At 40.5% G+C, this 21,128-nt stretch overlaps 1 protein-coding gene across 2 annotated transcripts in view; it reads left to right on the forward strand.

The window, feature by feature from the left end:
* rapgef5a (Rap guanine nucleotide exchange factor (GEF) 5a) overlaps nucleotides 1-21,128 on the forward strand; it is a 51,920-nt gene that overhangs the window by 4,223 nt on the left and 26,569 nt on the right. The window contains exons 2-9 of one of the 2 annotated variants that reach the window (XM_042435312.1): nucleotides 6,176-6,226; nucleotides 10,379-10,485; nucleotides 11,021-11,142; nucleotides 12,243-12,420; nucleotides 17,222-17,303; nucleotides 17,399-17,447; nucleotides 17,579-17,652; nucleotides 20,586-20,768. In XM_042435312.1, coding sequence (XP_042291246.1) covers nucleotides 6,176-6,226; nucleotides 10,379-10,485; nucleotides 11,021-11,142; nucleotides 12,243-12,420; nucleotides 17,222-17,303; nucleotides 17,399-17,447; nucleotides 17,579-17,652; nucleotides 20,586-20,768 — 846 coding nt within the window. The remainder of the gene's footprint in view (nucleotides 1-6,175; nucleotides 6,227-10,378; nucleotides 10,486-11,020; nucleotides 11,143-12,242; nucleotides 12,421-17,221; nucleotides 17,304-17,398; nucleotides 17,448-17,578; nucleotides 17,653-20,585; nucleotides 20,769-21,128) is intronic. The other variant, XM_042435314.1, reaches the window with a different exon arrangement.

Here is a 21,128-nt window from a genome sequence, read left to right on the forward strand (position 1 = left end):
GAGGAAAGTTTATGATATTCCTCAGAAGATGGTGTAATATCTGTATTATACATGCATCAGCTTGTGATGTGTTTTTATGTCTGCCAGCTATATTTCACACCCATAACTGCATTATACATTAATATAGGAATGATGAAAGGGTATGTGAGGGGTGGAGAGAGACTCAAACACACTTTACACTCGTATACTTTATAGACACACACACACTTTATCACTAGCACCCCCGTACTTTACAATAACAACTTACATATTCATATGATTACTTAGAATATAATTGCTTCGCCAAAGAAAAATGTGCACACTAATACAAGCGTATACTGTATGCAGAATGAACAATGCCTAATAAAACATGTAGACAGCAAAAGAACAAAAAAGTACCAGTAAAATGAGCAGTCATATAAATGATCATTATTCTTAAGACCACCATTATGTTAGCTTGCGTATCTAATATAAGGCCATTTGTTCTTTTTCAAAATAGTAAATGTTGAGACATTGTCTTTAAAAGTTTGAATGTCGTTTTTTCAGATATTTAGGGATTAAGGCTAAATCAATTCACGAAATCAATTCACAAACAAAATCAACGAGAATCTGATACTTTTTCACTGAATATGGCATTTACCATGCATAAATGATGATTATTAGACTTTTACAGATTGTCTAAGAGGTACCTTAACTGTAAGACTTCAAATATTGGGACACATCGATTTTCAAAGACAACCATTTGAAAAAACATAATCAACTCAGGTCACATAAAGTCCAAAAATATTCTTGTTCAGGGCTGTGACTATCATTTTCAGATAGATGTATAGATACAGATTAGTATTTCCTGAAGCCCAACAGTCCAAACTCCAAGATATTTATCATAGAAGACCAAAACCCAGCAAATACATTTGAGAAATTTGGAACAGAATTTTTTGCATTGTGAGTCTCACTAGTAGCATGGCTCTAGGGACGGCAATTTCAGTGAGTCTACCACTTGTGTACAGACTATATTTCAACATCTATTGGATGGATTGCCATGAAATTTGGTACAGACATTCATGGTCCCCAGAGGACGAAGCATACCGACTGATGACCCCCTTGCCTCTAATGCCACTATGCGTTTTGACAATTTGGTTTTAAGTGAAATATCTTGACAACTATTGGCTGACATAAAGATGTTGAAGGTCCCCATAGGATACATTTGAAAGACTGGTGCCATCATCAGATGAATTTATTCAACACTTTTGCTTATGACAAATACCTGCAAGATTACGCAGATGACGTTCCCATCAGCCTCAGCTGTACTTTGTGTTTAGCACTAATTAGCAACAGTTAGCATACTAACAGGCTAAAGTAAGATGGTGAACCTGGTTAAGATCACCTGCTAAACATCAGCATGTTAGAAGTGTCACTGTGAGCACTTTAGCATGCTGATGTTAGCATTTAGCTCAAAGCCTCACTGTGCTTAAGTGCAATCTCACACTAAAGCTAGCATGGTTGCAAACTGTTAGTCTAGCTTTAAAAAATACTTAAACTGCTGATCAAATCGTTGACTAATTGTTTCAGCTCTGTTTGTCGTTTTGAACAAATAGGCCTATAGCCAAAGGTCACGTGTGGCAGCAGATAGTCATGGGCTGGCAGGTGGGTTTGTTCACAGCTGTACTTGGTGTGCGCGCATGTGTGAGTGCATTTGTGTATGTCCATTGAGCTGTAGCTGCTTTGATGTCTCCATTTTGACTTCCTTGTATGACGAATCTGTCGAGGAGTCGACAGGAGCTTAGTGTGAATGTGTGTGTGTGAGGGGGCTTGCCAAGCTTACCGTGCTACAGCTCTTCACTGTGCTCAGCAATCTAATCTGAGAGTAATCCATTTCTTGCAGATAATGACCCCGCTCTCTCCTGCTCGCTCGCTCTCTCTCTCTCTCTCTGTATACACACTTTGAAGTCATCACACAGATAAGCGTGTCAGCATGTGCTCTCTCTTTATAGCCCTCATTCCTCTTCTCTTCTCTTCTCTTCTCTTCTCTTCTCTTCTCTTCTCTTCTCTTCTCTTCTCTTCTCTTCTCTTCTCTTCTCTTCTCTTGTGTCACTCTTGTTTGGCCTTCGGTGTACTGACAGCAGTGAACTGTACACCGTGTGATGGAGGAGTGCAAAGAAGAAGAAACCGAAGCACAGACAAAGACACTCACAGGAACACGGCCAGCAGACATTTCTCTCGTCGTGTGATACAGTATGAATGAAACCCCTCTAGCGCTGGTGTGTCTGAGTGTGTTTGTGAGAAGAGATGATGGCGGAGAAACAGAGACCTTTCGAGAGATCTGTGTTCACCAGACAGGGAGACAAAGAGATGGAGAGATAAGATACAGCATCCGAGACAAAAGGGAGAAAGAAAGAGCAAGACAGAGCTCTGTCTCTCTTTTGTCGAGAGTCAGAAACAATTTATTTAGTCTATGTGCTTGGCTGGCTGGTGTGCTCTACTTAACCCTCAGTCCAAACACTGCATGTCTTCACACTTAAATACAGAAAAAAAGCTCTCATCTTTACTGATATCTAGCAGGATGTCAACACTTTTTTGAAAACATTTTCCAGTGTGGATAAATCTGAAACATTTCATTATAAAGGGGAAAATTATGCTTTTGTACTGTTTGTCACCTCTAACTTTCTCTATGATCACTGGTTTTAAATGTCAATACGTCTACAACTAACGATTCTTTTGGATTCATCTGTCAATTATTTTCTCTTTAAATGTTTTGGTCTTTAGAATGTCAAAAGATTGTAAAGAAATTCCAGAAAAACAAAAAAAACCCCAAGAAAAGCAGGAAAATCTCAGAATTGAGAAATCTGTGAGCTGTACACCGTGTGGTGGAGGAGTGTGTGTTTGTGCATAGAAAAGGAAACGTTAAATCCATTAAGAAAGTGGTTTCTGTTGATCGACTAATTGATTCATTGACTGATGGTCTCAGCTATACCGTTGCTGATCACACAGCACAGATGTATTTATGTGTAATTTGTCCAACAACGTTGATCATAAAATGGTGATTTGATGTATGTCTCAATGCAGCAGAGTAAGAATTACTGTTCGCCTGGTTGTCATATAGCTTTTAGGAGCTGTGATCAATCACTATTTTTGGTTGTTCAGTTGTCTGACAACAGAAAGAGAGAAATATGTATATGGAAACAGCTAAATTGTGAGTTCAGTTGTATTAAACCACAGTATAAGTGATCACAGACAGCAGGAAGGGAGAATTTAACCAGCTGATATCAGTAACCACTCTGTCTTAACAATTCCTGAGCAGATGTTTGCTTTGATACATAGTTTTGCTGTTTGCTGACTGAAGTAGAAGTAAGAAGAAGAGTTTCAGCATTTAACTTATTAATTATGCGTTTCCGTATGGACAGATATCTCAAGGAAAACAACCTGAAAATGCTAATGTGGAGGCACATCGTTTTCACTCAAGGTGTTTTTCAGATTTAGCCAACTTAAGGCTGGAACTGCATGTGTGCAAACTTGCACAGAGGTTACACGTGTTTCTTATGTAATTGCTTGGATTTTGAGGATTGTTTACAGTTCCCAGTAACACCCCTCTTTATGTAGACCTGCAGAGACATTTAGGTGTATCTTCAGAGAACTACAATTCAAGCCTTAGTGTGAGCACAGTCTTAATCGAGATTAAGTCAGCTGTAGTACAGTCACTGGCTTTGGATAAGGTGTGTATTTAATTGTGTATGCTCGCTCACTTGCTTGTGTGTATGCATGTGTGTGTGTGTGCGACATCCCCGACAGTATCATCGCTCTAATGAGGATCACACACACTGCTTCACATCTCTCTAATCATCCCTCTATTTCATTTTCCCGCAACTCAAAGCCACAGCAGTACATTTCTCTCCGTCTCTGTCTTTATCTCGCGCACTCTCTTTTTCACAATCACAATTAAAATGATCTCTGCGTCTCTCACGTCTCATCCCTCTCCTTCTCCATCTGTCATGCTCATATCCCCCCCCGTCATATATTCATAGACTGTTGTGAATTGTTCAGTTTCCTTTTTCTCCTCTTTTCATTCAAACTCATTTGTATTTGTTCATCTACATTCATCCTCTACAGTTGCTGAGGTGCTTTTTCGTTTGTTCCCTCATTTGATCTCTCTATTCGTCTTCACCTGGTGGTTTGTTATCGTCAGCCAGTGAGAGGCGAAGAGCAGCGGCACCGGCTCAGTTTTCTCTGAAGGTTTCCAGTGGGAATCAAACCTACAACTCTTACAGTGATCCTGCTTTACAGACTGAGCTCACAGACCAGTTGCACTCCTATTGCAGAAGGTTCTCATGTGTCTGTTTTTAATGAACACTGGCAACATGATCGTCATCCTAATACAACTGTACAGATTGTATTTTTTATCAAGGGTGCACTACTCTGGTGTTTTCACAGCAGTAAACAGTATCTGATATTTACTCACCCATATCCGCTGATAATGATGCTGGATTGCTCCCAGTCCAAATCAGATGAAAAACTGTTGCAAAAGATATTCACTCACTTGGACTTTTTCATGTTAGAACATTCTAACAAAAAAAACAAACATTTAAGACATTTTGAAATGTCACAGTAGGAGAAGCACAGGTGTAAATAATACAACTAATGATGTCTTAGTTACATTTACAGTAGCTGCTTCATTCTCAAGTTTTCTGCTATTGTGCGTCCCGGCTCACTGTCACACTGTCATAGCTTACTGAAGTACTTTAATACAACAAAGCCATCGTTAATGTTATTAGTGACACCTGTGCTTTTATTATAAGTCAAATTAGACCAATCAGCTCTTAGACCATCTGGTGCATTTGACCTAAAATCACTTGTCACACCTTGATTACACACAGGTGATCTCCATTGAGCTTCTAATGCAACTTCTAAAAACAATTGGCCTACTAGTCATAATTTAGGTGTGTCAGTGTAAAGGGGTAAGTTATTCTGGGCTCTATATTTGTACTTTCATTAAGATTAATTTTTCACTTCAAGATCAAAGAGTCTTTGATCGGCATCAAAAATTAATGTTTAAACCACAGTGACTCAGTGTTGTAAAACAAACACTGAATACTTTTATAGGCACTGTAAAGGTTTCCTTGTGTGAATTGGAAAAGAACAGATACATCTTAATCTGATCTTAAAGTAAGGTAATTAAGTGTTTTTACAAGATGAATGTTGGAATATTGAATACTAGACATAAATTTTTTTTCAAAGCTGGTATGACATAGTTACTATACAATAATGCAATGTGTGATTCAGTACTCAATATTAGGCCCTAATACAGGACAAATAGTTGCAAACAAATATGCAAATAGTCAAAAAAAATTTAACACAGTGTTGTCATTCCTCATTATGTTTACATTTGAGTTGATATTTTATTGCTTGTGTTTAAAAAACACACCTGTTATGAATTATTATCTTCAAAAATTGTTGCTGGAGTTTGAAAACGCAGCTTCGAAATATTTGGAGCAAGCTTTTAATTCAGCAGCAGAGCAATCGAGATGAGTCGTTACTAAATGACATCGGAATGTATTACACTGCAGTGAAATACAAAAACATTTCTGCTGTTACTATCATTTCTTATCTGTTTTATGATGAGTGTGTCACCACAGTGTCAACATGGTGTCAACTAGCTCCTCTGGCACCATAATAAACCATAAAGATTAAGTCTTGATTTCATGATAGGGGAAGTAGAGGTACAGATTTGCCCAGGGCAAAGGCTCTAACATGGCATGATGGTACTGTAGAAACCATGAAGAGATTTACTACGGCGTTGCTGTAATATTATGATATGATATTTCTTGTATTGGCTTAGTAGTAACACGTGCCTGAGTGAATATGTGTCAGGTTTCACTGATAAACCAATTAGGCCAGATAATCCTTATAAAAACCTTATAAAGTATACACTTTATGTGTAAAATAAATGGCCACATTCTTTGAGTTTGATAAAAGAATGTTGCATTTATAGGTGTCACTTTACAATAAACCACTAATTATCACCTGAAAGTGTGTATTAACAATAGTTCTTACTGCTGTTGGTTTAAACAGAACCTCACTAATGTTTTTGGAATGGAAAAACTGGTCTTTCTCATCTCAGAGGCTTGTTTGTTCAGTGTATTTACTATGTGCATGTGTCATTGTGTGTTGGCTCTGATGGCTTGTGTGTATTTTGTTTCAACAGCAATCACCAGACACTATCCCTGGCCCGAGCACTGGACCTACAGTACACAAGGTAAGGAAACACGCACACGCACACGCACACACACACACACACACACAGATGATGTCATCTCTTAAGTTTTGTCACGAGGTAAAAATTTGTTTGCTAAGTCCCAATATAGGTGACATCAGTGGTGATATTACCTTGGGATTTTTCCAAGCTAGTTTCACCAACTGCACGCACGCATGCACGCACGCATGCACGCACGCATGCACGCACGCACGCATGCACGCACGCACGCATGCACGCACGCACGCACGCACGCACGCACGCACGCATGCACGCACGCATGCACGCACGCATGCACGCACGCATGCATGGGTAACACTTTCTATGGCGCCCATGTCTATGATGCATTATAAACATACTTATAATGCATTATAATCTGCTTATAGCACTGTATAATTATAGTAAGCGGCACTCATAAATATTCATAATGATTTATAAAAATAATCAAAACACATTATGAAGCATTCTATAATGACTTCAACTTCAATTTTATAATGACTTTTAAGGTTGCACACACGCATGCACACACACACACTCAGAGAGAGTCTTAATTTGTCATGCATCACTATAATGCTGTTTGGTAAAGTCTGTACTGTGGAAAAGGCCTTAGGGTTTAAATATCTCACCAGTACAGTTTCTTTCAACATTGAAAACATCAGCTAAAAAAATAACAAGGTTAAAAAAATGAGGGAAATCAACATCTAAAGCTTAGATTCTGCTTACATGTGCACCTGTGCGAAAAAATGTATCTGCTTGGTAGTTTGTCCCTCAGAATTATTATATTTCACTAGATTTTCTTCTATACCTTGCCTCAGTGGAAATGCAGTATGTATGACGCTCATAAAAACTAAAGTCTTTGCTCACAGGCACTTAAGAAGACGCTTGCAAAAATGGGGGCTTAAACGTGATCTTTGCTAAGCCAGTCTAAATCCCCCAGCCTCAGTTTTGCTACAAGACTCTAGTCTTGAAAATATTCACTGAGTATCATTGATTTAACCTGGATGCTGATGCTGGACCAATCAATAAACCATGGAGATTAGTTTGGATGATCGTTACAACGAGTAGTTCTTCGTTTTGAATTTTAAATCAGAACTGGCTGGCCACCATTCGACTCTTGAACTTTGTGATCAATTACTTCAACATTACATATGATTCTTAAACAGCTGATATGTCACCTCATATTTATTCAAAAACCAATTCAGGCAACTGAAGCAACTTTGTAGGATATCTTGAAAATCTGAACGAAAACATGTTTCAGCAAAGGTGTTGTAAATTATTTGTCATTGTTTTTCACACCTTGATACAATTGCCTGTCGAGTAATTTTGTTATATTAGCAACACCCATAACTGAAGAACATGGCTATCAAGGATCAGCAGACCACAGTGTGTGAAGTGAAATTCAAGGGCTGGCTGTGTGAGCCTGATTAAATCCAGCCTCTTTGTTTGAAGGGCATTGATGACATCACCTTGCTGCCCCCAATATAATGATCAGTGATTCTGCTTTGCAGCCAGAAACCTTTGGGCCCTTTTGTACAAAGTTGAAATCAAAATTGGGTGTCGGTCACATATTGAAGTGCATAATGACCATAGACTGCAAGGTTTTGATTAGAACAATAACTAACAAGTACCTTAATCTACCTTTAAGGTTTTTCATGTAGTGTTGATCTCTAGAACAAACTTTCTTTGGGGCCTAACAAATGTGTTTAATGCTTCTCTTTCATCATAACACATTTGCAAAGAGTTTTTGAATATTTTTACATGTTTACTTTAATGTTTCTATTGACTAGCTGTCTTCCTACCTGCCTTCTACTGACACATAGCTGTTTTTTGTTGCATTATGCTACCAACTGCTGAAAAATGGAAAAGTGGAAAACCGTCAGCAAGAATGTGTATTTCTCCCATGTGCATGTGCATCTTTGTGTATGTGCACAAATTACAAACAAAACAGGGACCCACTTTTGGAAACATTGCTTCATAGCACCACTGTAATGGTCAAAAAATCCACAGGATACCTTTTTAACAGGAGACGCACAATGCACAGGCAAGCAACCTGGAAAGACGCAGGAGGAGCCAGCCACCCCACAGTGCCCAGAACCTCCAAGTGCTGCAAAAGACTAACCTCAGCATCAAGTCCGAGAGGAAGAGGATCAAATGGCCAGCAGCTAACAAGGCATCTCTGTGGAACCAGCTAGATAATGATGTAGATCAGATTCTGGAGGTGATTGCAGGGGGAGATGTTGACAGGAAACTTCAAGCTATGACAGCAAGCTGTGAACCTCGCCTCGGAAGGATTTGGGGAAGAGCAAGGGAAAGGTGTCAGAGGACATTATTCAAAGAATCAAAGGATGGCAAAGATTCACAACATCAGACAGGAGCTGAAGACCCTAAGGCGCTAGCATAAGCAAGCAGGGGAAGAGGAACGCACAGGCCTAGCTCGGCTGATATGCGTCCTGATCATGGTGCTATGTTGATTGGAGAGGCATCGGAGATGCCGTTGTGAAAGAGCCTGTAAGTGGGCTGTGTTCATAGCCAACCCTTACAAATTCACCAAACAGCTTTTAGGATGAAAATGCAGTGGCATGCTGGTATGCTTGCAGGAGGACATAGACCAAAGCTGGAATTCAGGTCAGGACTGGGAGGAAGTGGAGAGCAGAGGAAGCTGTTTTGCAGGCAAAGTTGCGGCTCTGTCACAAGAGGCTGGTGGGAGTGGTGGACTGCGATCTTTTCCAACCCCCCACATTGACATTACCAAAGGGAAGGAAATTGACACCTAGTCCAGGAGGAGGTGAGAGTAGCGGTGGAGGAGGAAAGGACCTGCAGTAGCGATAAGCCAACAAGGAGCATGGACCAGATAGGACAATGCCATGGAGTGGAAAGTGACCTGGGCTGAGCTGTGGCAGGCTGAGCACAACCGGATCAAGTTCCTTGTCCAGGCGGTCTATGATGTGCATCCCAAACCGTCAAACCTCCTCAATCACTTTCTAAGCTGCTGCACAAAGGCACTGGGAGAGGGGCAGTACATATGGAGGCATGACCAGGTCTTGAAGACCATTGCAGAATCCATCAGCGCTGGAGTTGAGTAGGCCAAGAAGGCTCACCCCTCAAAACAAGCCATTGCCTTTTTCAGAGCTGGGGAGTAGCCAGGACCTTCTGTGGGAACAACCTGGAAGAGGCATTTGAAAGGAAGATCACCAAGTATAACAGTCTGGTCAGAGAATGTCTGCAAGGTGGCTGGAGAGCAAGATGCTTGCCAATAAAGGTTGGGTGCAGGTGCTTTGCAGCCCAATGTCTATCCAGAGCCCTTAGCTTGCTGGGCGTTGAGGGAGAGAGTAGGAGAAGAGCTATCCATAGTACCACCGATGCGGCAGAGAGACCCTCAAGGTGGCTATGATCAAGAGAGGACAGCCAATTGGGGCAGAGTAGTTAGTTTGCCATCTGGGCACAAGCTGGGGTCTGATCAGCCTAGGCTGGGTCGCCTGGAGGAAGTTGTATGATGTTGAAAGACCTGAAACACCCCATGATTCCAGGAACATGATGATGTGTCCAGAAGTGTCAGTAGATATATATTTGCACTTAATGTTGCAACACAAGGGAGAGTTTAACTAACACATGCTCTGCCTTTCTACTATAAAAGTCAAAGTGACTTAAGTCTTTTGCTAAATTTGCACTCATAGCAGAGACAGGATAAAACTTGAGTTTGAATTGACACTGGAGGAAGTCTCCCAAGTCGTAACATAATGCGAATGGAGCCTCATCAGTCATTAAGTGGGCTCTGCTTTGAAGCATGTAAAAGGGAATATGAATGGAACAGCACAAGCAATACATATAAACAGCTTAACTGAAATACTGTCTTATTTACAATGGTGTCAATAGCAGGATTATTGCAGAGCATGTAGACACAGTCAATGTTTCATTCCTGAGGGGGAAAGAAATTGAGCTGTCCTTGTGAGCCGGTCAATGACAGAGTAGCCAGACCAGCTCTCTGTAGTCTAATGTTCATGTCCAAAACTATTTTTTAGATAAGACTTTTGTCATTTATGAATTGTTTAGCATTCATATTTTAGAAAAACAGTGCAAATGTTTAAAGAATTCATAGTAATTTATTTGTTTTTGTGTATGTGTGTGTGTGTGTGTGTGTGTCTGTGTATGTATCAGTCTTGCTCCCAGAGTTTTCCATGTGCTGGCCGGGCTGTGAGGAATGCCTTCCTCTCTCATGGACCATACCCAGCTAAAGACAAGATACACCTGGCCAGAATCATACGGTACACTTATCTTTGTGTGTGTATGTGTGTGTGTGTGTGTGTTTGTGTGTGTGTCCGTGAGTATGAGTGTGTGTATCTGTCTGTAGGGCTGAATCGATGTGTCCGGTGAAGCATGTACACTGGCTCACCAACCACAGTTGAGGTCTTTTCTGGTTGGACATTTTATAGCAGACTACAAGATGGTACGGGAATACATGCAGTCCTGTGCAATATATTGTATATTTAGAACATACAGATGCATGCAAAAAACATGTGAACATCTGGACGCAAATATAAATAGATACTCTTAATCATCCTTGCGCACACACACGTACACCAGGAGTTTATCTGGGGGGGGGGGCAGATGGAAAGTATTCAGTGTTTCAGAGGAAAAGGCTTACAGAGAACTAATGAATAATCAATAGATATTGATTAAATAAAAAAAGACAAGCTTTGTGCCGGGGGAAGAGGAGTGTGTATGTGCATCATAACACTATGCGGCTTTGTTTGTGTGCTGAAAATGTATGTGTGTGTGCGTGTGTGTGTCTTTTAACAGACGCAGCTATGTGGGCGTGGAGCTGGTGCAGTGGCTGTGTGAGCAGTGTGTGTACGTGCGCTGTCGGACTACTGCTGTGCGTGTCTGGCAGGTGCTGCTGGAGCTGGGAGTCCTGCTGTCTGGTAAAAACACAATCGCACATACACACACTCATGCTCACACTAACATGCCCGGAGGTCGGAGGCGCTTCGAATTTATAGTCACCTTCCAGCAACATCAGCAACAATCTACACATCTCTAAAGAGACAAATGATGACCCGGTTCACCAGGTGATTTCCAACAAAACAGAGAGATTAATTCACTGCCTCATTCACCTGCTAAGCACATGAACCTGCTTTTAATTGAGATCTTGTCTAGCACAGATAGTGACATTACCTTTCTGAGATTAACTTTTCATAAAGGACAATGCCACTGAAACTGGGCTTCAGTACACTGTGTATCTAAGCCCCCCTCTAATAATCTCAGTAATTATTCTGCCTTAAACATATTCCCTCATGAATCACCAGAGACAATTTACCAGAGACCAGAGGCTAACATTTTACCACACACTAAATCTTATGAGAAATTAGTAATTTTAATATCACCACAGTGATAGTTCCTGGGTGTGATACATATTTCTGTATTCAATGGAGCAGACATAAGGAAAATAAAATGGAAATGCCATCATGTTATTCATATTCCTTTTTAACCCATGTTGTGTTGAAACCACACTCAGTATGCTACGAATGACTCAAGTTTGTGAAGACAGTATAATATTAAAAGACGATTAATGTTTCTTTAAAGAATAAACAACCATGATCCTCTTGAGGCGGCCTGCTTTTGGACATTTGCTCAGTTCAGTGGTCTGACTAATCCGCCATAACTGACACAAAGAGTTTATATAGGTTTTATTGTGGGCACCATGTCTTTACTCTTTCTTTAGGAGGAAGAAGTGTTTGCAATAAACAAAAAATAATTATTTTACGTAATTTCTTTTGATAAATGTTTTTTGTTGTCAATGTTTATATTATAGCAGTATAATAATATAAAATACTCAAAGAATAAAATGAAATGCATTTAAATACAGCTACTAAACAATAATGTGGTTGCTGTTTTACAGTCCTAAAGCTGTGAAGTCAAATGATGTGGAGAAAGTAAATGGTGTGTGATGGAGGAGAGGAAGCTGCCATTCACATTTTCTTTTTGGTGTGTTTCTGCATTTGTGTGTCTGTCCTTTCCCCAGTGGACCAGCGGGTGGTGTTTTCGGACTCAAATTCTTACTACCAGTTCAGCTTTGAGGAGTGTGACTCCGCCTCCTGTGAGTTTCGCTCCAATGAGGGGGAGTGGCCAGAAGCTGTCAGACTTCTCTTACAACTTGCCCCATATGTCCAGTTCCGCTCAGGAGGTGGAGCCAACAGCCCGTAAGTGTCCACTAAAATCTGACCGCACAAGTTACACTGCAATGGATGGATATATGGATATGGATAGATAGTAGTCGCTGTCAGTTTTTCACAAAAATCAAGTTTGAACAAATGAGAAGTAACACATAATTAGTTTTAATTAAGTTGAATGCAACCCATTTAGCCTAATCCTAAACTATGTTGTAAAATTGTCACAGTACGGTTCGTTTGCAGAGCATATGCTGCCTCACCTGATTTACTAGCTAACGGGTAATATCAGGTTTGTTGTCAGGCCATTTTATATTTGAAAGGCAGCAAACTTCCTCACCTTGATGTTGAATCCGAAATACTTCCACACATTACATCTCAGATGGTTTGGTGACATAATTAGGACTGAAACATGTCTCTCCATGCTGCATATAGGCGAACATGCCTAGGGGGTAGATCGGAAAGTTGCATGGCTGTTTCTTTAATGTTTCTTTTATACTTGTATGTACAACTTTTTTAACATATACAACTTGTATAACTTGTACAACATATTTTTTACAATGCCCTGCACTAGACTACAAAGCTCTTGTGTTTAGACACTGTGAATTTTGAATCCAGTAACATCAAATAGAGATTTAAATTTTAATATTTTGCCAATTTCAAATGTCAGTTCAAATTTCAAATAAATGTGTCAGCCCTATTGGCTGGATGTGAATGGATAATATTTGTCACATTTATCTGTTGTGATGGCAAGTCAGTTGTTTCCATTGTTGTCACAGGATCTCTGTCGTTATCACAAACATGTGAAACTATTAAAGAATGAAGATCATAGTTGATGGTGAATGTGAGTTAGTTGTGATGTGCTGGATAATCTCCATTGACCTGAAGTGGAAGCTCATTGCTCTGGTAAAATATCGAAATTTGAAGTGACAGTGTTCCCTTTTAGACTCATGATTGAGGTCATTTGTCTGTCTGGTGATTTACCGCAAAAAGTGACAAGTGACTTTGTTTGATGTGGTGGATGTGTTGTGTACTCATGCAAGTGCATCATTTGTCTTGCAGCATAATATACACTTACACATACACACACTCTCCTATATCTTCCTCAAATCCCAAGGAGAAACCTAATCTCCATTCAGTGTTTTAAATCCTCAATCTGCTTATGTGAGACACAGGCGCACACACACCTCCACATCCATAGAAGAAATGCACTGATACACAAAAACCTACACATGATGTGATCACACACACACACACACACACACGCATACACATACACACGCACAGTGGTGTCAGCCAGAGTTCCCTGCTTTTCTGCTCCTGTGTGTGGAATTCCTGCTGAGGCTGCTACTGAACTCAATCTGTCACTCAGAGAAAGAAAGAGAGTGAGATGGGTGGGAGAGGGAGGGGGGTAATAAAAAAGTATATATGGAGAGCAAAGGAACAAGAGCACACAACTTATTCATCTGTGTGTCAACTTCAAAGGGTGTATTTACAGACACCAGGGAGAGAGCACGACAGCGAGGGGAATTGAATGTCATACTTACTAATATGAATCTCATGTATCATACTGTACTTATTTCTGCGTTCTCCATCAGATACCTTATATAGATTATAGTGGGTGACATGCGCACTTAGTAGCACTCAACCAAAGTGTTTCCAGAGGTTGGCGATGTGCTTCAGCAGAGCAATGGGTGGCGGGTCTGTAGGGATGGTGGATTATGGACATTTTAGTATGTTTAAAATTGATTTTAATGAGGATTTTTTTTCTCCCGGTTGTACCAACAGTTGAGTGATGCTAAAGTATTCAGCTCTGAAAAGACCAGAATTTACATGACAAATAGGTCTGCATATATTTATCATCCAGTGTTTTTCATGTATTCTCACTTATACAGCATGAATGGATGTAAATATACCTGTTATCATAACTGTTCGTATAGTTGTAGGTTATACGTATAAAACTTTATTAGGCCAAATATGGCCTAATAGTTTTTTTTTCTTGAAACTACACTCGGAAAAGTGCAGTTCATTTTTGCGGATTTGACATAGATAAGATTATGCATTCAACATTCTAACTCTGTCTGTCACTTTGACCCCGCTGCTGTCTGTGAATGTCGCACTGTTTCTCTGCTCTCTCTCGCCATCTCACTCCCTCCCTTCCTCTTTGTCTCTCTCCCTGTCTCTCTCTTGTAGCTGTGAAAAAAAAATAGTTGTAGCTGTGAACGAAAGCACCTGGATGTAACTGCTTCTGAGACTTGATAATGCGTTGGGTGATACACTAATCCTCTGATTAATGTTGATTCTCTTTGGAATTGTAAAAAGGAGCTAGAATTACCAGCAGGCTAATAAAATGCAGTAATTTAAACAAAATCCTGGCAGAGTGCACTGTCTGAGGGCATGAGCCTGCCTTAGCATATAAATGTGTGTTAAACCACCTGTGAAAGCCCTTTTCAGTGATGCTCAAGGGTTCTCAATTGCCTTGGGTCAGTGGACTAACTTTCGAATTGCGTCTAGTTCTCTTTAAAATTGCAAAAAGGACATAGAATTTCCAGTGGGCTACTAAAATGCAATAATTTAAATTATATTAAATGATTCAACCATTGTGTACTAAATTGTTCTTATCTGTTGTCGTTAAAACGTTTCTAATTGGAGAAATAAAGCGTTCTTGAAGGTGCTGCAGCAAGATTATAAATGCAACCAAGTGTAATTGATGCTTATGCTCCTCAGAAATGTTGGCGCCCTATCGCTTCCTGCAGTTTAATCTAATGAGGCAAGCATTACATTGATACTGATAACTTGCTACTTGATAAAGCAAAATTAGCTGATTGTTATACTCCCTTCTAGGGATATCTACTCTAGTGAAGACAAAGAATAACATACCAATAAATAAATAGGTTATAGTGGGTAGACTAAATTATATAGGCTGATATATAGTTCACAAAAACTGGTGAGCTTTTGATTAGGATCTGTTTGTGTATGCATCACTTGGTAAATTACAAAATATCACAGAACATATCTACTTCCTGCGGCATGCACCTTTTAGGCGTTGCAAGCACCAGTCATGTTAATCCTCTATCAATACTACTCTGTGTTGCTTAATGATTGGTGACACACCTCCCACTGTTCCTTTTTTCCAGCTTCGGTACATTCAGGCTCATGGTGAGTCACCAAATTACCAAATAAACACTGACTAAAAAGACTTAATGACCCTGATGGGAATAAATTTAGCATGATGGCTTAGAATAGGTTTTGTACATCTTGTCGTCAACTAATGGAACTCAGTATTTGTTGAGAAACAAAAAAAAAAGGAAAACTCTCAGATTAAGTCACTGTGACAATAATTTTCCCTTGTTCTTCCAGCTCTGCCAGAGGTTTGAGTATCAGTTATCTTTTTTTTTAAGTGACAAGTCATTTTGATCATAAACACTGAAAGGAAAGCAAATCTAGTGACTGTTTTTATTGCTATAGTTGAGAGACTGACAGAAAAAATATGGTATTTTCACAATCCTTTAAGGCATCCGTTGGTTTACCTGCCTGTCTCTCTGTCTGTGTCAGAGCCAATAGCTGAAGTGTCAAGCTGAGGGCTACATGTTATCACCATCTTTCCCGCTTGTGCATTTATCATTCCCTTATCAGATTACAGTACACACACACACACACACATGCGCGGTCTCATCCTTTTTCCTCCACAACTATTACTAGTGCCACTGGGATCTGTTGATAAAATCCAAATTGTATGCAAATTGGTCTGGGTGTGTGCGTTGTGTAAGGGGGTGAGTCAGTGTGTGGGAGACCAGTCCAAACAGTGGTTTTCTAAGAGAACATATTAGGTGAGGGGGTGCAGGCTGCCACTGTTGAAGACAAACTCTACAACCTTGCATTATTGCTGTGGGAATAATGCAGAGTTTACCCCAAAACAACCACCTGTTTATACAGCACACACACATGCGCGTGGATGCACACAAAAGAAGTCATACACAAACATAGTCACAGATGCACTCAGACTTGGAAAAAAAAACCCTTGACAAGAATAACACATTTATATACATTGTGAACACATGTACACACAGCCGCCGCATTGCTGCACACACACACTCTCTCTCACACACACACACACACACACGCACACACACAGCCTCGCTAACATCAATAGGAGGGTGTGTCTGGGAGCTATTTTAAATGAAACCACATGAAAGAGAGAAGGGGGGGTAGAGAGAGAGATGCTCCATACAAAGACGTGTAAGCAGTGAAGAACTAGAAAGACGGATGGGAGGGAAAATAAAACAGGCACATACTGTACTGTACCACTCTGCTGGATATAAAATATTCACAAGAAAATATATTTGTCTGCTGTATGTTTACTATATTTACTATGTTTAGGGCTGATTATTTTTTTCAATTAAACAGTCAACCCTGTAGATGCCCATCACAACTTCCCAAAACCCTTTCAAATTGCTTGTTTTGTCTGATCAACATTCCAAAACCCCCAAAAAATATTTAAAATGGTTTAATCAGAAAAAACTGGCCCATCCTCACATTTGAGGATCTAGCTAGAGTGTATTTCATTTAGTAAAGGGTTAAAAATTGAAAATAGTCTATCCACTTATATCATTCCAAGTATCATTTTATCTTTAAAAAATAAAGGTTCATGGGTTTCAACCTCCAGCTAAGAAGTAAATGTATTTGTAAGCTGTAGTTCCTCTCTCAGTATACCAGGGGGCAGTGTAGAGGACCACAGCTCTGCAGAGAACTTTTTTCTCTGGTGAGTGATCAGAATAATGCACTTATCACTTGAAAGTAAAGCTTTGTTTGTTTATGTGTGTGTGCCCTGAAGGTCAGAGGAGGACTCTGAAGGCAACAGGGACATCTGCAGTGAGATTCTCCAGATGAAAGCTCTCGAGAGGCTCACTTCTACGGTCAGTGTGCGCATATATGTCTGCTTGTTGAGTATCATCTTATGAGATATTTTTTGTGTTTATGTCTTGTGACACATTTCACTTTCCTCCAACAGGTACAAAGTGAGTTGGCAGCTGCTCTCGCCCGAAAGACTCGCAAAGCTTGTAAGTATTTATTTAGTCCGACTGTGTTTGTTTTCCTGAGACGTTTTTGTTAATATTTTTCCATCTGCATCATGAGAACATGGAGTGACAAAGACTATGTTATGTGATGAGTCTTTTGTGATCGGTTGCAGTATCAGAGCAGGACTCTGAGACGACGGAGACGAGCCACCAGGAGCCTCGCACACCCAGCGAGGAGAGCAGCCCGGTAATACACACATAGACAGACACACTCCTACTCATACTAAATAATATGCCAAAGAACAAGGGGAGAGAAAGATAGGGAATGACATGCCAGATCTGAACCAGGGACGTTGTAGTTCTTGGTTGGCACCTTTACCTCTAGGCTATCGGGGAGCTCAAACATATTAAGTGTCTTTGCCCACAATCTCAATCAGTAATTTCATTACCACTACCTGCCAATTGAGTCCAATCTAATAATTATAATTCCCAATTTGGACAGTGTACACTTGGCTTAAAATAGGCCTACATCAAATTTAGAAAAGTCAATCTAATCCAAGATAGAAATATACCTGATAAGTGAGTATGTCTGCATTAATAAAAAATAGCTTGTATTGAATACAGCATATATGGTATGATATCTGTGGCAAGAGTAGAATTAGTCTGAAACTGTTAAGACAGGAAGATTTAGACAACCTCTCTTGTATGCAGCATAAACCAAATATAAAAAGGTCAAATGCCACTTTCAACCAGCAGCGACATTTTAGAGTAGTGCACATATGAAATGTTTCTGAAATGCGTGCAAAGTGGTCGTAGTTTCAGTCTCTGCTGTTAGCATATGCATTTGGAAGAAGTATAGCTGTTTTGATAGGGCTTTTTTTGACAGCTGTTGTACCCAGAGTGCTATAAACAAAGGACTGGAAATGGACCAGGTTTAATATGACCAATACTGGCCAATTAAAATATAACTTGATCAGCGCCAACACAGATTGGACTGGGAGATCCATAATAAGAGATACCAATCTTTCTAACTACCTTTCCTCCCCCTTTCAAAGGTCATTGAGTGTAAGCATCTGTGTGTGTGTGTGTGTGTGTGTGTTTCTCCATGAGGTGGCTAAATGTAGAAAACGGGGTCAGAGTAGAGGGAGGCCTGTTTGCTTCCTGGTCCCATCTCTGTACAGTGGAAACATCTTTTTCTCCATCAATTATTTATAGTCTGATTAGACCAGAGATATGAGGATAGAGAAGAACAGAAAAAAGAGAATCTTTTAAACACAGTTATACATACAATACTATAGATCAGTGGTTCACATGTCTCTGGCTTTTGACCGCTTAATACAAAGAAATGCCCTCTCGCATCTTCTCGTCACATGTTGCTTATGTATAAGAGTGCAACTAAAGAGTATATTTTTCTTTTCCCTCTCTTACAGTATTTAGAAAAAAGCAAATATTAGAAAAAAAGCATAATTTTGTTTTTTCTCTCTTTTTTTAGAAGCTTTTTTTTGGACATTTCAGCCTTGATTGTACAGTTGATAATCAAATCACATGGGGAACATTGTGGTTTTATGGTATGCATCCCCACCTCTTGGCCAGCCACTGGTACACTCCAAATTTAGTTTTACTTGTTTCCGACCCCAGTCAACATTTTGTGACCTCTTTTTGGGGGTCTTAACCCCCGGTCTGGGAACTACTAGTAATATGAGTATTAGTTTAGTTTAGTTTAGTTTAGTTTATTTGGTATGATGAGAAGGAGGTCATTAAATCATACACATAACTGCAATGTACATGAAGGATTTCCTTCATGTACAGAGCAGACAACTTTTTAGGGTGTCAAGAAACAATGCTGTCCTCTTGCTAATTCAACTCCAAAGCAGCTTAAGTGGACTGGAGTCTAATTTAGTTTCGGTTACCCTTCAGCCGATTGAACACTGAATGTTTTGGCTCGTCATGGATTACAAACACAAGAGGGATCAAAGAAGAATTAAGGATACCATGGGAGAGAAGAGGAGATAGACGGAGACGGACACATAATAAAAACAGACACAGACCGCAGACAGGTTTATCTCGGTGTGTTCTGTGTCTAGGACAGGAAGTTGAGAACAGGTCTACAGGAAGCAGCAAGGGACAGGGGACTGTGACTCTGATATAATGTCTGTGTGTGTACGTGGCTATTCTAACAGATAAGAGTTGTCATTGGGGGGGTGCTTTCCTAGTAAACAAAATTAAGCGTGGGAGTATGCCATCATGTTGTGTGTGTGTGTGTGCGTGTGTGCGCATGTATGTGTGTGTGTTACTCTCTGCTTGAGCTTGGCACCGTGGGATAGTTGAGCTCACAGGAAGGGTTACCCAACTCTCAGCCAAACGAAATACCTCTCTCTCTCAATTCCAAGGAAAATAAACAGACCAGGCTACCCGCTGCCAGTGGTGATAACCATCATACTAGCAGCACCCTAGGGAGCACACACATACACACATACACACACACAGTCATGTTTTCTGTCGTCAGGTCTATCTGAGGACAGAGCCATTCGTTTCTCCAGTATCCTGCAGCACTTTTGATTAAGTATATGTCTCTGTCTCTTACTTCTACTTGTCTCTCTTTATTTTTTTTTAGACAACACTGTGAGGTATTCACACTTTTATACACTACTTAAACTGGGCTACCACGGTGGTTACCACATTTTAAACTCCCGACTATAAAGGGGTGGAGACAGACAGACACCTCACACACCCCCAACACACACTCTTCCCACACAGACACACACTCCCGCCCACTTATACAACTAATCACACACACTCACTCTTTCTCCACCAGATCCTCTGACACAGAGCAGTCAGACAGAGACAAAGAGAGAAGTGCAACAGATAAAGGGAATTACAGACTGTAATAGATAGAAAGAATAAGAGAGTTTGTGAATCATGAGGAGGAATTAGAGAGAGAACAAGATAGACAGAGACACCCAGGATTACCGTTTCTTCTCATTCTCCTCACATGGACATAAAGGGGCAACTGAAAACTTGTTATCGCATGTTTCTGGATTATGCCCAAACTGCTTTGGTTCTCCCTCGGACAAAAACACTGAACTTACTTGACCTCCATCCCACAAACACACCTTGACTGTTTCCACCATGTCTTGGGACTGCGGTTTGAGATATGTGTTCATGCCTCCCGTGTTGCAGCTGGGCGGGGTGTGCGCGTTGCGGGACAGCGGTGGCAGTGGCAGTGGAGGAGGGATGGGGACCGTGTGCGGCCGCGAGGAGCTGACCAGTCGGCTCGGACTGGAGGCCGTGCAGCGTCTGGCCAAGGACGGCTGTCGGCTGCTGCAGAACCACAACTACCGGCTGCCTGATAGAAACCAGGCGGTGAGTGATTGTTAATTTTTAATGTCACTGATATCAAACATTACATTATCAGTAGTGATAAGACTGATGATGTTCTGTGAACTTGTTGATTGCCCACTATGTAATCCACAGTATGAGTTGCAGCTGTATGGTTAGAATGAGTAGAGAGTAATTGATGTCATCGTGCGGTAAATGTCGTCATTGCTGTCGTCGTTTTTAAGCACGCACACACTTCAGGTCTGAGTTACTCATGGATTCAGGTCAGGGAGCCTCATCAGGACCATCATGATTTGTGTTGTCAATCTAAAGGACAGACAGACGAGCACACACATTTACAGCAAGTCTGCTCATTTTCGTACATCATCTGCCTACATGAGGACA

This window comes from Thunnus maccoyii, chromosome 15 (assembly GCF_910596095.1).
Source record: "Thunnus maccoyii chromosome 15, fThuMac1.1, whole genome shotgun sequence".
Lineage (NCBI taxonomy): Eukaryota > Metazoa > Chordata > Actinopteri > Scombriformes > Scombridae > Thunnus > Thunnus maccoyii.